This window comes from Cavia porcellus, unplaced genomic scaffold (assembly GCF_034190915.1).
Source record: "Cavia porcellus strain 051 isolate PalLab524CR breed Dunkin Hartley unplaced genomic scaffold, mCavPor4.1 scaffold_11, whole genome shotgun sequence".
Classification (NCBI taxonomy): domain Eukaryota; kingdom Metazoa; phylum Chordata; class Mammalia; order Rodentia; family Caviidae; genus Cavia; species Cavia porcellus.
The window spans coordinates 68,053,684-68,070,601 of NW_026947494.1; the positions used below are offsets into that span (position 1 = coordinate 68,053,684).

The following is a 16,918-nucleotide window of genomic DNA, read 5'->3' on the forward strand; positions in this document are numbered from 1 at the left end:
GTCCTACCATCTTGCTCTTCTGTTTCCACTGGCTCTATCATGTTGTACCTTATTGCATTATATTACATGTGAAAGTATAAACAAATTTTCTATGGAAAATGAGATAATATAGTAGTCATTGTTTGTTTTCTGTTATTTGGGCCTGAATTTCCTATCATACTCTCATTCTCTTGAATGTTTTTATACTATTTTGTTATGTTTGGTATTATTGTATAAGAAGTTATACTCAACTATTTCAAAGAAACAGACATTGTGGTAGTTACTGTTAATTATGGGTTGTGTTCTGGTGAAATATTGTTTTGCTTACATTGTTCTTTCTGATCTGGTCTGTTATGTCCTGTTTTGTCTTAATCTCTTTAAAGTAAAATTAAAAAATCAAAAAAACTAACAAAAGAGGAAAAAGACCTATTCAGGGAAAATTATAATACCCTGAAAAACACATTGAAGACGATCTCAGAAAATGGAAAGACATTCCCTGTTCATGGATAGGATGAACAAACATTGTGAAAATGGCCATTCTGCCAAAATCATTTTACAGATTTAATGCAATCCCCATCAAAATATCACTAGTATACCTCACAGACTTAGAGAAACCATTCCTAAAATTCACCTGGAACCAGAGAAAGACCTCAAATAGCAAAGGCAATTCATTACAACAAAGGCAAGGCAGGAGGCATCACAATCCCTGACTTGGAGTTACAGTAAAATCAACATGGTACTGGAATAAAAACAGACCTGAACATCAATTGAGTAAATTAGAAGATACAACTACAAATACACTCAGCCACCTTATCTTTGATTAAGGGGCCAAACACATTCACTGGAAGAGTCTCTTTAATAAACAGTGCTGGAAAAAATGGCTGTATATATGCTGAAAACTAAAACTAGACCCATGTGTATCACCATATACTAAACTAAAGTAAAAATAGATCAAAGATCTAAATATTAAAACAGAAACACTAAATCTGCTGGGAGACAAAGTAGGTAGAAATCTTCAAGACATAGGGGGTAGGTAAAGAATTCATGAACAAAAATAAAACTGCATGGAAAATACTTCACAGAATCAATAACTACAAACTCATCTTACTAAAATATTTGTGCATGTCAAAAGAAAACTTCAACAGAATAAAGAGGAAACTCATGAATTTTGAAAAAATCTTAGTCAACTGTCCCACAGACAAAGGACTTCTGTCTAGAACACAGAATTTTGAAAAAATTGGGGGATGCCTCACAGCTGGCCAGATGATGAAAGTGTCATCAACAGAATCCCCAAGGATTCAAGCAAAGTGGTGGATAGATAACATCTGGCTACAGAGGCTCCCTGAGTTAGTCAACTTAGAATTCATCAAAATACAGCATGGGGAGCCCCAATCAGAGGAAGATGAATTCTCTCATATCAAGAAGAAACTAAGGTGAGACGAACCAATCAAACATACAGTCCTGGTGCTATTATTGGAACAGCTAAAGGTTCAGAGCTCCTACAGCAGTGAGTGACTTGCTGGCCTGTCTGAAGTCCTGCCACTTCAACTCACTGGAGGCACAGTCACACTGAGGTCAGGGTCGACCAGCTAAATGGAGAGCTGAGCTGGCCGGGAGCATGCATTGACCTGTGGTGAGTGACAGAAGTGGAGCCATTCCACAGAAAGGGAGACTCTGGCAAGTGACATTCTGGGACCAGACAGGACTGGCAAGTACAAGGAGCAGCAGTGACTTCAGGCAGTTGTTCCCTTCCCAAACGGGATTCGTGGAGCTAGGCCTGGGTCATGTGACTTGGCTGAGATCCAATTGCTTATCCAAAATCAATTCCCTGTGGCAGTGGTGCACACTAATGCAGTGAAGGCCTCAGAAGTTACACTGACCCAGAGGGGAGATGGTGTACAGTAATACAGTGCAGGCCTCAGCAGCTTGACTGATCTGGAGCGCAAGGGCCAGCATACACTGCCCCTGTTTGCAACTCACTAGCACACTACAGTGGGAAGGGTCACCTAGCCAGCATGCTTCAGAAGAATTGTAACCAACAAAGAAAGAAACTAGGGCCTCCTGGAAGAAATAAAACACATGGGAAGAGAAAGCAACAAGAAAAAGTCCCCAGGTCCCGACCCTGAGAACACTGACCCAGGACAGGTAAATACAAAGGAGAATGAGAACACCAAACATGCAATATCAGACACGGCACCAGTGGACAAAAAGAGATATATTCGTGACCTCATAGATGAGTTCAAAAGTGAAATATTTAGCCAAGTAAAGCAAGATAAAAGAAGATTAATAAAAGATATACTAATCACCACTCAAACAGACACAGACAGAAGAAGGGAAGAACTCAAACAAAGGAGAGAACCATTTGATAAAGAATATAAAGAAAATATAGAATACATGAAGCAGATTCAAAGAGATTATCAGCAAATTAAAAACTCTATGGAAAGATGGAAAATATGCTTGAAAGAAACTAAAGATAGATTATCCAAACCGGAGGACAGTTTTGCAATGTGGGGTTATGAAAGGAAAAACTTTTTAAAAATAACAAGGAAACACACAGTAAAAATACAAAGGCTAGAAGATGACAAGAGGATCTATAACTTGAGAATAAAGAATGTGAATGAAGAAGCAGGGGTACAAACAAAGGAACTAAAGGCTATTCACAGAAATAATTAAGGAAAACGTCCCAAATATAGGAAAAGGAAATATTCAGAGGTATGAGGCATACAGAACTCCAGCCACCTACAACCAAAACAGAGATACACTCAGGCATATAATAAGCAAGATCCCAGAAATTCAATATAAGAACAGAATGTTAAAAGCTGTTAGAGACAAGAAACAGATATAAAGGAAGGCCCATCAGGATAATAGCAGATGGGGCTGTGGATGTAGCGCAGCGGCATAAGCGCCTGCCTTCAAGCAGGCAGTCGTGAGTTCAATCCTCGGTACCGATAAAAGGGAAAAAGACAAAAAAAAAAAAAAAAAGAATAATGGCAGAGTTCTTGACAGAAACCATCAAGTCAAGAAGAGCCTGGAGTGAAATGTTCCAAGCCCTGAAAGAAAATAACCTCCAGCTCAGATTTATATACCCTGTTAAACTGTCTCTAGAAATTAACAAGGAAACAAGATGCTTCCAAGATGAAGAGGAACTTGGAAAATTGGCAACCATCAATCCAACTCTACAGAGAATATGGCAGGGCATTCTAGAGAGAGAGAAAAGTACTAGGATTCCAGGAACAGAGGCAGAGAGGTCTCAATGAATGGAGCAGAAAACAGAATGAAGAAGATAAGCAGACAACTGATGGCAAAAAAAGAACATAACAGAAATGAGGGAGAGAAGATTGGTTATAATCTCTAATACAGATGGCCTTGTTACACTAAACTTAAAAAAAAATAACCACATGTGGAGTAAATCAGGAGGTAGAGTCCACCGAGATTCTATTTATAGGAAATATCGTTAGCATGAAAAAGAGTACATGGACTGAAAATCAAATATGAGGAAATAATGCTTTATGTGATCAAGAACCAGAAAGTAATAGGGGCAACTTGACCAGTATTTGTGGGTAAGTTGGAAAAACGGGCTTTAATAGGTAAAGGAATACAATTAGAGATCAAGTCCAGGAGAGACAAGCATTGGAACAACTTACGTAAATAGCAGGTTGCCCTCCCCCCATTTAAAACCAAGGGTCTTGGTCAGACACAGAAATGCACAGTGTACCCTCAGGAAGCGAAAGGGGAGGGAGAGTCTTAAAAAAGATGGCAGAAGATATTGTTAATAGGGTATCAGGATTTAAAACCCACATTACTCTCACCGCTCTGCTTAGATAGACATTATTCTGTCAGAGTTTGTGTACTTCCATTAGATTTGAGGGCACAGACAGCTATCCCAAAAACAGGAGACAACACAGGAACTATGGTAGAACTCCTTGTACAATGGTCTTATATGCTGAGAGGCTGTGGGGAAAAAGGAACTCTTCTTCACTGTTGGTAGGAGTGTAGACTGGCCCAACCACTGTAGAGGTCAGTCTGGACAGTTTTCAAAAAGCTGGAATTGGAAGTTCCATTTGACCCAGCTATTCCATTTCTGGGCATATTTCCAGAAAAACTGAAAACATCATATCACAGTGATATATGTACTCTCCTGTTTATAGCAGCACGATTTGTAATATCCAGAGCCTGGAAACGAATGCCCATCAACTGAGGAATAAATAAAAAAGATGTGGTAATTTTATACAATGGAATACTACTCAGTTATAAAGAATGATTACATTGAAATATTTATAAGTAAGTGGATGCAAATTGAGAGCATACTCATAAGTGAAATAAATTAAACTCACATGAGTAAATACTGTATAGTCTCCCTAGTGTAAGACATAAGAAGAGTACATAAGGTAAAAAATTCTCAATAAATACAGTGAGGGGTAAGAATCTTCTAAAAGGGGGAAAAGTAATATCTCAGGGAAAAGCAGGAAAACGAAAAAGGGAAAAGAAAAAACATCTAAATTTGTATACACACACTTAGGATAGCTAAGATGATTGTGCTACAAATTCTATAAGTTCATAGAACAACGCAGTTAATATTCATAGGATTGGAACAATTTTGCATATTTGTATCAGGTGACTTGAGGAACTCTTGAAGGTCTCTATGTAAAATATCAACCTTAGTTCTGTTTCTACCACCATGTTTTAAAGGCCTGTATCATTATAGTTTTGGGCTCTTTGCTATTTGTTATTTAACTGACTTTTTTGCTTCTTATTTTTGTAGTAGTCTGTTTTGGTTTTTGCTCTAATGCAGAAAGGATAGGTATACAGGTAGAGTCTTATACATGGCTACAACTTCTAAATAATTTATCAGAATTGATTATATTATGTGTGATGAAATGAACAGGTATTTTGAAGAAAAACAGACATTTGGTATCCATTACTGAGTTCATATCATCATGCTGCGAACTCCAATAATGCTTCTATTATTTGCTCAGAGTGGTTTTAGTCTGTTTTGTATTGTTTAATTTCAACACACATGAATGTATGAATAGTTACTGTGAAAAGAACAAGACATATTTTGGGAGCCAGTGTTAATTTTCATATTGTCTGGTTTTGAAGACCTGTAATGCCTTTATTATCCTGTTCTGATCAGTTTTATACTATTTTGTTGTGCATGAATTTGTTGTGTGTGAAGATATAGACAACTATTTAGAAGAAAACAAGAGACATTATGGTAGCCACTTTAGATCTCCTGTTGTCTTAGATTGAAATCTGTGTCACTTACATTGTTTTCTTCTGATCTGCTTTGTTCTGTTTTGTGATGGTTAGTATTATCCCCTCCTTTTAAAAAATAAAAAATAAAATTTAAAAAAATCAACCAGTAACAAATGCTATAAGGGATGCAAGGAAAAGAAACAAGGGCCTTCTCTCCTGTTGGTGGGAATGTAGACTGGAAAAACTACTGTAGAAATCATTATGGAGAGTTCTCAAAAAAAAAAAAAAAACAAATAAATAAAAGAACAGAGGTGATATCTGACCTAGCTATTCCAATTCTAGGCATATATCTGGAAAAATTAAAAACATACCACAGTGATATATGCATGCCCAGGGTTACAGCAGCACATTTTGTAAGAGCTAAAACTTGGAAACAACTCAAATGCTGAGGAACGAATAAAAAAGACATGATCCTTTTACTACTCAGCCAAAAAGAAGGATAAACTTGAGACTTTTTTAATTTTAAAGAGATTAAGAGAAAAGAGGACATAAAGCAGATCACAACAGAACAATGTGAATAACACAGTATTTCATCACAAGACAACCCTTCATTAACAGTAGCTATCATGTTTCTTTCTTCGAAATAACTTTCTTTCTTTGAGCATAACTTCATTTACAATAGTGTGAAACATAACAAAATAGTACAAAACCACTCAAGATACAAAGTATTATAGGGCATTCAGAAGCAAATAACAGAAAATGAAAACTGGCTACTCTATTATCTCATTTTCCATACAAAATTTGTTTATACTATCACACATAGTAGAATCCAAAAAGATACAACATGATAGAACCAATGGAAACAGAATAACAAGAACACAGTAGCACTTCAGAGTAAGGTGATATTAAATCAGCACTGGCTATTATAATGTCTTGTTTTTTAAAAAATAGCTGTTCATACCATGACAGATAATAAAATCAAACAAACCAGGATAAAACCATTCAAATAATGAATGAAAACATTATAAGGCTTCAAAGCAATGTAATCATGAATCATGATTACCATAAACTCTAATGTACTCTTACCTTTCTTACACTACAGAGACTATACGATATTTATACATGTGAGTTTGATTTATTTTGTTTATGAGTATGGTCTCAAGTTGCGTCCATTTATAAATATCTCAATGTGATCATTCATTATAGCTGAGTAGTACTCCACTGTAAAAAATACCATAAATTGTGGGGTGTGGTAGCTCACACCTGTAATCCCAATGCTCAGGAGGTTGAGTTAGGAGGATTGTTGCAAGTTCAAGACCAGTCTGAGCTACAAAGTGAACTCAAGGCCAGCCTGAAGTGCATAGCAAGACTGTTTCAAAAAAAAAAAAAAAAAACACAACTTTTTAATCCATTCCTCAGTTGATGGACACTTAAGTTGTTTCCAAGATCTGTCTATTACACATTGTGCTGCTTTAAACATGGGTGCACATATATCACTGTGGTATGATTTCAGTTTTTCTAGGAACATGGCTAGAAATGGAATAGCTGGATCGAATCCCAGCTTTTTGAGGAATCTCCAGACTGACCTCTACAGTGGTTGCACCAATCAACACTCCCACCAACAGTGCAGGAGAGTTCCTTTTAACACATAGCCTCTCAGCATTTTTTGTTGTTAGTTTTCTTGATCCTGGCTATTCTTTCTGGAATGCAATGGAATCTCAGTGTTACTTTAATTTGCATTTCTCTAATGGCCAATACTGATGAGCATTTTTTCATGTATTTATTTGCCATTTGTATTTCTTCACCTGAGAACTTTGTATTCATCTCAGAAGCCCATTCTTGGATTGGGTTTTTGAATTTTGGGGGTCTGATTTTTTAAAATTCTTTATATGTTTTAGACAAAAGGCCTTTGTCTGAGTGACAGTTCACTAAGATTTTTTCCCCGTTTGTGGGTTTTCTTTTCACTATGCTGGAGATTTCTTTTGACATGCAGAAACTTTTTAATATGATGTGATCCTAGGTATTGATTCTGAGAAGTATTTCCCATGTGGTTTGATTTCTTTTCATGCATTCTCTACCTACCCCTATGTCCTCAAGATGTTTATCTAATTTGTCTTCCAGCAGATTTAGTGTTTCTGTTTTAATATTCAGATCTTTGATCCATTTTGATTTTAGTTTAGTATATGGTGATAGGCATGGATCATTTTAGTTTTTAGCATATGGAGAGCCAGTTTTTCCAGCACCATTTATTAAAGAGACTGTCGTTCTTCCAGTGAACATGTTTGGCCCCTTTATCAAAGATAAGGTGTTTGAGTGTGTTGGTAGTTGTGGTTGTATCTTCTAATCTATTCCATTGAACTTCAGATCTGTTTTTATTCCAGTACCAGATTGACTTCATTACAGTACCTTTGTATTATATTTTCAAGTCAGGGATTGTGATGCCTCCTGCCTTGCCTTTGTTGCTCAGAGTTGCCTTTGCTATTATCAGTGTGTTCTGATTCCAGATGAATTTTAGGGGTGATTTCTCTAGATCTTTGAGGTATGTTGATGGTATTTTCATTGTGATTGCATTGAATCTGTATAACAGTTTTGGAAGACTAGCCATTTTCACAATATTTATTCTTCCTATCCATGAACAAGGGATGTCTTTCCATTTATGAGATCCTCTTCAATTTCTTTTTCAGGGCATTATAATTTTCCCTATATGGGTCTTTTCCTTTTTTGCTTGAGACTAATTCCTAAGTACTTCTTTTTCTTTTTTTTGGATGCTAGTGTGGAGGGAGTAGCTTCTCATATTTCTCTCTCAGTGATTTTGTTGTTAGTGTATAGAAATGCTATGAATTTTTGAGTATTGATTTTATATCCAGCTACATTGATGAATTTATTTATTATACCTAGGAGTCTTTCAATAGAGTTTTGGGTGTCTTCTATGTAGACTATCATGTCATCTGCAAATAATGATAATTTAACTTCCTCTTTTTCTACCTTTACCACTTTTATTTCTCTCTTATCTAATTGCTCTGGCTAGTATTTCCAGTACTATGTTGAATAAGAGTGGTGCTAAGCGACATCCTTGTCTTATGTCTGATTTTAAGGTAAAGGCCTTCAACTTTTGGCAATTTAATATGATGCTGGCTGTTGGTTTGTCATAGATGGCCTTCATCATATTGAGGTAAAGACCATCTATTCCAATTTTCTATAAGGTTCTTATCATGAATGAGTGGTGAACATTATCAAAAGCTTTTGCTGCATATATAGAAATGATCATGTGATTCTTACTTTTGCTTTACTGATATGGTGGGTTACATTGATTGATTTACATATGTTGAACCATCCCTGCATGCCTGGGATGAATCCCACTTGGCCATGGTATATAATCTTCTTGATGATTTGCTGCAATCTGTTTGCCAATATTTTACTGAGGATGTTTGCATCTGTGTTCATTAGGGAGATCGGTCTATAGTTCTCTTTTTTAGTTGGGTCTTTCTCCAGTTTTGGTACTAGAGTAATATTTGCTCCCAGGAATGACTTAGAAAGGATGGCTTCCCTTTCAATTTCACTGAAGCATTTGAGGAGTGTCGGCCTTAGGTCTTCTTTATAATTCTTGTAGAATTCTGCAGTGAATTCGGCTGGCCCTGGGCTCTTTTTGTAGGTAAGGACTTAATTACATTTTCAATTTCATTAACAGAAATTGGGTTACTCAGCAGTAAAATTTGAACCATCTTTGGTAGTTCATATGTTTCTAGGAATCTGCCCATTTCTTCTGTGTTACTGAACCCATTAGAGTAGAGGTTTTTGAAATAGGCATTGATGATCTTCTGTATTTCCACAGAGTTGTAGTGAGTTCACATTTTTCGCTCTTTATTGCATGAATTTGAGGTTTTTCTTCCCTTTTTAAATAAGGTTGGCTAGGGGCTTATAAATTTTATTTCTTCTTTCAAAGAACCAATTCTCTGATTCACTGATTCTTTGGATTATTTTCTTAGTAACTATTTCATTAAATTTCTGCTCTGAGTTTTATAATCTCCTCCCTTCTTTTGGCTTTGGTTTTGACTTGCTCTTTTTTTTCCTAGATGTTTGATGTGCAGCATCAGGTTGTTTATTTGTGTTTGCTGTGTTTTCCTGATTTGGGAACTCAGTGTAATAAATTTTCCACTAAGGATCACTTTCATTGCATCCCAGAGACTGTAGTAAGATGCGTTTGTATTTTCATTTGCTTGTAGTTATTGTTTAATTTCTTCTTTAATTTCCCCTGTGATCCACTGATTGTTCAAGAGTGTATTATGCAATTTCTGTGTGTTTCAAGTTTCTTTTTTCATTAATTTCTAGTTTCATGGCACTGTGATCTGATAACATGCAAGGGATAATTTCAATTCTTTTGCATTTACTTAAATATGTTCTGTGACCTAGTATGTGGTCCATTTTAGAGAATGCCCCATGTACTGCTGAGAAGAATGTATATTCTGATATTGTTGGATGGAACACTGTGTGTATGTCTATCAAGTCCTTTTTTTAACAGGTGTGATTCAGTTCTGTTATTTCTTTGCTGATTTTCTGTCTGGTTGATCCGTCCCTTGGTGTCAGTGGTGCATAGAGGTCTCTTATTATAATCATGTTATTGCTTATTTGATTTTTCATTTCTATTAATACTTGCTCTGTATACCTGGGTGCTCTGGAATTTGATGCATATATATTTAAGATTGTTATCTCTTCCTCTTGAAGTTTTCCCCTAACTAGTAGGTAGTGATCTTCTTCATCTCTTAGGATCATTCTTGGTTTGAAGTTCACATTGTCTGCAAACAGAATAGCTCCCCCTGCTTTTTGGGGGGTTCCTGTTGCATGAAGTATTGTTTTTCACTCTTCAACTTTCAGTCTGTGAGTTTCCTTGTGGGTTAGATGGGTTTCTTGTAGACAGCATATGGTTGAATGTTGTTTCTTGATCCATTATGCCAGTCTGTTTCCTTTAATTGGTGAATTGAGATCATTCACATTAATGGTTATAACTTATATATTGGTTTATTGTTGACATGTTATCTTTCTACTGTTGCTTCTTTATCTTTCCATTCTATTAATTGCCTTGCTTACTGAATTTTTCCTATGTCTATCTATACTGTCTTTCAGTATTTTCTGCAGGGTTGTTCTGGTGATCAAGAAATTCTTCAGTTGTTCTTTGTCATGGAAGTATCTTATTTCTCCATCTATTTTGAAGGATAGTTTTGTAGGTTACATCAATCAGTCTAGATTGGAAATCATTTTCCTTTAGGATCTGAAATACTTCATGTTTTTCTTGACTTCATTGTTTGTGTTGAGAAGTCTGCTGTGATTCTGATAGGTTTTCCTTTATAGGTCATCTGTGTTTTGTCTCTGAAAACTTTTTATATTCTATTCTTATGTTGCATTTCTGGGATGGTGATTATTGTATGTCTGAGTGTAGTTTTATTTTGGTTATGGATATTTAGAGTTCTTTATGCTTCACTAATCCATGTGTTAGTTTCCATTCTCCTGTTTGGGAAATTTTCAGCTATTACTTCTGTAAGTAGTCTCTTGATCTCTTTTGTGTTGTCCCCTTCTTTTTCACTTATCCCTATCAATCTTATGTTGTTTTTCTTTGAATCATGCAGCTGTTGAATTTTTATTTCCTAATTCCTTATTTTTAAAAGACATTTCATTTCCTGCTCATTAGCTGCAATTTTATCTACGAGTTCTGAAATTCTATCTTCACTTTCTTGACAACTTTCAATGGAATTTTTGATTTCCTGTATATCTCTTTGAATCTCCTTCATGTTTCTGTTTTTTCCTTCTGTTGTTCATCTAGGGATTCTATCTTTTTGTTTTGTTTCTCTAATTTTTTAACTGTGTCTGCTTTGATGTGTGCAGCATCTCTTTCATTACTTTTATCATTTCTTCTTTTACCTGGGAGATTTATTTCTCATTTGAATTCCTTTAAAGCTTCCCAGAGTTGCTTCTTTATTTCAGTTGCTATTATTTCAAGTCTATGCATATATTTTTTATATGTACGTCACTCCTAGGCTTTCTTGGGATGGGCTGGGTGTTTGAGATTGCATTGTGTTCTTTCATTTTGTCGCTTTCCTATATTTCTGTGTTTCAAGTGATTTTCTCAAGCTTCCCCTGGGCGTGTTGGACATCATCTCCTATGCCTCTGGGTCCTGGTACTGAATGGAGATTGCTGAGTGTGTCCATTAGGCCCATAGGACCTCCCGTGCCACCTCCAGTGTTCCAGGAACTTGGGCAGGCACCTAACAACTGTGTATGATGGGCCAAAGCTCTCCCTGGGCAAGTTCCAATGCTCTGGAATTCACTTCATGTGTCCTCAACTCCCTTGATTGAGAAAGATCCCTGGGTGTGGTCTAGTTGACCTAGTGTAGTATGCCTAGAAGTTGGGCAGGTACCTAACAACTGGGAGTGATGATTTTAAACTCTGCCCGGGGCCTGCCGCTGGGTGCAGGAACTTACCACTGGCAGCCCAGTTCCCAGGATTGAAAGAAGGTCACTAACTTGAGACTTTTATAGGTAAATGGATGCAACTGGAGACCAACTCATAAGTGAAATAAATCACTAATATGTGTAAACATCAAATAGTCTCCTTGGTGGGAGAAACTTAAAGAGTAAATAAGGACCAAAATGTACAGCAGATATTATGAAATGGAAAGGTAATGTTCAAAAGGAATGAGCAACGTGGTTGGGGAAAAGGAAAAAAAAACACAGGAAAGTTATACTACTAGTTTCTCTTAGTTCATTGAAAAGACAGGTTTGTGCTAATACTGTCTTGAGAGATCTTTTTTCCCATTTTTTGTAGTCTGGTGACATGCTGTCTCTAACAATACAACCAAAAATAAAGTAAAATAAAATATACACAAAAGAAATTCAATAGATGTGACAGTTTCTCCTTCAGACTGGTCATTAACTTAACCCGTTAAGTCATTGATCAGAAAACAAAGAAGCTCAGCCTTTCTCAGGACCATGCCTCCCTAGGTAGGATTTGTTAATAAGTGAGCTTAGTTCTAAGGAAAATACAAATATGCCACATTCTTTTACCAGAGTAAAACACTGTGTACCTCAAATGTGCTCTTTTTGCTGCTAATTCTGGGAAACGCAGTACCCAATGACAGAAGGATTTCCCTTATTTGTTGGGTAATACTGATTCTGCTTTTTTTTTTTTTGGTACTGGGGATCGAACTCAAGACCTTGCACTTGCCGGGCAGGCAATTAAGCCACTGAGCTAAATCCCCAGCTCCTGTTCCTTGCTTTCTTTACACATGTCAAATCGGTTTGGCCAGCATGGCATTCCTTACTTACAAGGGATCTTGCAAGCCCATCACTGTGTAAATTATCATGATGCATACTGTGAGTTTCACATCAATCCTTCCCCACGAGTACATACCGGTACATCCTGATCCAACAGATATGCACCATGCCCTTGACTGATAGCTGCTCTGTATTGTTGTTGGGCTTCTTCCTTGTCCTTAATCTGGAAGACATTTTTAAAACGACTTATTATTCCAGGCATGGTGGTGCATACCTGTAATCCCAGCACTCCAGAGTCTGAGGCAGGAGGATTGCCCTGTGTTCGAGGCCAGCCTGGGTTACATAAGTCAGTTCAAGGCAGCCTATACTACAAAGCTAGAGCCTGTCTCAAAAAAAAAAAAAAAAAAAAAAAAAAAAAAGAAAACAAACCTAAAAACATCCATTATAATGAGACTTCACAATAGCTGATAGGCAAGACCTTGAGGCAACTGTGATACAGAAAAATGGGTAGGCAGCTGTGGTACTACAATAAAGAGGACAGGAAAATGGTAAACTAAGAATAAACTGGAAGAAACTGGTGGGAGTGGGGTCAGTGGCACATGATTGTGATCCCAGCATTCTGAGAGTCTGAGGCAAGAGCTCAAGCTCAGTCTGGGAAACTTGGTAACACAGAGAAACTGTCTCAAAATTAAAAATAGGAATAGACTGGGGATGTAACTTAATGCAAAGGCCAGGACTCAATCCCCTACATGACACATAAAAGAAAAGGGAAGGAAAGAGAAAGGAAAGAAGAAGGCAACGAATCAGACAGATGACTTTTCACTTCACTGTAACAACTTTCCTTATGTAACACATGATTTGAGCTATGTGTAAAACTAGCACCTGTGCATTAACAATTTCCACTTACCCCAAACTATTTTTTTTAGGAAAAAACCATCAATATTAGTTATGCCCTTTTTGAGACCCCATAACATTGAAACGCATGACTGTTTTGTCTGTGCTGCTTTTCAGTAACAAAACTTTTGCTTCAAAACTGCTTTGTCTGATTTCTGTACCACTTGAAACACAGGAATTAAGGATCCCACTATAACTTCAGACTTTAATAGGAAAAGTTACATTAATGTTTTTGAAAACAGAAAACTAAATCTTAAAATAAATGAAAACATATAATAAGATCATCAAAATGTATTTGATATAAATTTGAACTGGAGAAGTACAGGTAAGTAGAATTCTCTGCAAATTAGGATTAAAATATTTCAGTCATCTAGACTTCATCCTGTACACTTATAATCCCAACACTCTGGGAGGCTGAGATAGGAAGACTGCAAGTTTGAGACCAGGCAACATATTGACTTCAGGAGATTCTATCACAAAAAATAAAAAGGTCTGGAGACTAGCTAGGCAAAGGCCCTTTAATCATCAGCAACACACACACACACACACACACACACACACACACACACAATCAGAATCAGTAGTTGAAAAAAAACCGGAACTACACAGAGAAAAATAAAAGTTTATTAACAATTATACGTCATAACTGCAGTCAGGGGCTAGTCCTTAGAGTAGAAACAGAATGAATCAATTCTCATTCCTTTCTTTTCTTCTACCCTCCTTTGCTCTTGGTCTTCCTTCTTCTTCTCTGTTCCTCTCCATTTTTTTTCTTTCTGACTTTCCTTCTAGCGCTAGGAATTGAATTTAGGCTCTCAAAATTCTACCACTGAACTACATCTCCAGTTCCAACAGTTCTTTTGGTACAATTTTTCTTGGACAATTACAATAACAGCCTTTACTTTGGCCTGACTTTCATAGCAAGATACAGAAGATTCATTTTTGCAAAAATATAAACAGGGTTCCACCAATTTTCAACTCTACTTCTCTTAAACTTGTGATAATGAAATTACCTTTTAAAAATATTGCCTAAGCAAAGAATTTTCAACATGATGATGAGGATTGGACAGGTAGGAAGAGAAATCAGTTAATCGGAAAGGAATGTTAAGCAAAAGCCAACTATGTGAGTTGGTCCTTTCAAAGAATATTTGTCTTTTGTTTTTTGAAAGGCTGCTACTCAAGTCTAGATAAGAAAGTTCTTGTACCCTTACCTTGCCCACAATGTGCTTCCTGTTTATGAAGGCCTCAAAGCCACACACAGCTGCCTTGTCATCCAGCGGAAAGATGTATTTTGCCTCAATGGGCACGTGACTCTGATTTGTGTAAGTCTGAAACACTGTGACCTGAAGAACAAATCCACATACTTGAATAAACTCCATGGAACATCTTTAGGAACAACAAATAATGAAGATACACATTATATATACACTAGACATGTTCATTTTATTTTAAAGAGAAAAAAATTTCCAAACACAACAATTAGGGGGCAACAATGGTATATACCTTCATATTGTTATCCTCCAATCAGTTACTCAGAGTACAAGACATCTGCCTTTAATCGTATGAACAACACTAGCACAAACCTTTATCTTCAATGAACTCAGGGAAATCTTTTATGTACATAGTTTTTTTCAGCTCATGTTCATTTTTGATTCCATGAATTTTTCTCTTTTATCTTATATTTTACACTTTAGGAGTTTTTTACATAAGATAATCATTAGGTATTTAAGGTTGCGTGTGTAAGTTACTTTGCTTAACATTACAGTCTCAAAGTGTATCTATTTTTCCTTCAAAAGACCAAAGTGTATCCTTCTTTATGGCAGTATAGTACTCCATCGTGTGATTCCTTGAATTTTTGTCACATTCCTTGAATTTCTACCCCTAGGTTCACAGGTTAATGCACTCCTACATTTCAAAGGAAAGTCAATATCAAGTGACAAAATGTCAGTAACATATATATTTAGTTGTTCATACACATATGGCTAGGGTGCAAGTCTTGGAAATGCTGAAGCAACATATTAAGATGGCTAGGAAAAAATCCTTTCCCAAGATGTGGACTTTTTTTTGGTGGTGGTGGTGGTGATGGTCCTGAGGATTGAGCCCAGGACCTGGTACATGCTAGGCAAGCACACTAACACTGAGCTACAGCCACAGTCCTCTTCTCCTTTTCTTATTTTGAAACAGGGTCATGTTAAGTTGCCCAGGGCAGCCCCAAATTTGATTCTCCCACTTCAGTCTTCCATAGTGCTGGGATTACATCTGTACTGAACACTTATGGCCTATTCTCTCCTTGCCATATTATTCTCTAAGCAAACATTATAATGGGCATATTTTGTTTAGTTCATGTAACTTCAATCAAATTTCAAATTCTCATTTATGATTTATATCCAACTAGTCAGATATCATAAAGTACAGAAAACATACCTGGGCTACAAAGTCTATTATTCTTCCCTTGATGTGAACATCCTCAAGAGGAACCAAGTTTCCAGAAGCATCTTGAAGGCCAGCCTTGACACTGCTGGAAGGCTTTACCTCTGGTATCTGGTAATCTAGATATTACAAATATTAGTGTTAACCTTTAAAACCTTGCCTGCCCTATCTATTTTTATGTTGACCTTTATTCAGTTTCATCCCCACACATATTACATTTTGGGAGAAAATGAACAACTAACATTATTATTTTCAATAGCCAATTCTAAAAAGTGAATGACTCCACATGAGAAAAGGGAGTATTTTCAAAGCACTTCTGCCATTTTTATTTTTAAATTGCACTTTGGGGATTGTTATGGTTCATACATTGTGCCAACCTGAGAAATCTAGAAGCTTAACTAAGTAACTCAGCTGCCATACTTCCTGGGGTGTAGAGAACAAGCAGTTAGCATTCTAGGATACTATTCATTGTGTCAATGTGAGAAGGTCAAAACTAAATGATTCAGCATGGGTCCAAGGTCTCTAGTGTGTAACATCCTCAGCCTGTGCAACAGGAGGGTATAAGTGCTGCACCCACCTCAGGGGAGCAGCCTGCATGCAATAAAAGTCAAATGAGGAGGGACTGACTTCTTCTTTCCAAGAGGTAGTTTGTTTGGTCATCGCCTTCAGGCTTGGATGTGGTCTCCTGGCTGCTAGCACAGACTGGCTTCTGCCTGGGATTCTTCAGCTTTCTTTGCAGATTCTTCAGCCATCCATCATAGATTCTTCAGTGTTCTATCGCAGACTCATCAGCCTCCTCATATGGACTTGTATGGGACATAGCAGGAGCTCCAGCCCTTGGGCTGAACCTTTCAACATTTAGCACACAGACATCCTCTGCACAATTCCTTATTCAACTCTGTGGCTGACCATTGTAAGCCAATCTTATAATTTCCTATACAGTTGTGTATCTTGTGTTATGTCTGTTTCTCTAGTAAACCCTGACTCATACAGGGACTAAACAGGACTTAATATAGTTAAGTGTTCCACCATGAAGCTCTACTCCTAGCTCACTTCTGAAGCTTTGAAGTATCATTTCACAAACAAGAAATTATGCTATTATTTGAAAGATTTACACCTCAACATATACAGAGGCCTTAGATTATCTCAATAAGTA

At 36.8% G+C, this 16,918-nt stretch overlaps 1 protein-coding gene across 8 annotated transcripts in view; it reads right to left on the reverse strand.

The window, feature by feature from the left end:
• The window catches only part of Parp4 (poly(ADP-ribose) polymerase family member 4), a 133,177-nt gene that overhangs the window by 67,164 nt on the left and 49,095 nt on the right, over positions 1-16,918 (reverse strand). For all 8 annotated transcript variants that reach the window (XR_001199995.3, XR_001199996.3, XR_010050592.1 and 5 more), the window contains 3 exons: positions 15,757-15,881; positions 14,544-14,675; positions 12,578-12,664 (listed from right to left, as the gene is read on the reverse strand). Coding sequence is in view for 3 of the 8 variants with exons in the window: in XM_063258430.1 (XP_063114500.1) it covers positions 12,578-12,664; positions 14,544-14,675; positions 15,757-15,881 (344 nt within the window). In the remaining 5 variants the exon portion in view is untranslated. The remainder of the gene's footprint in view (positions 1-12,577; positions 12,665-14,543; positions 14,676-15,756; positions 15,882-16,918) is intronic.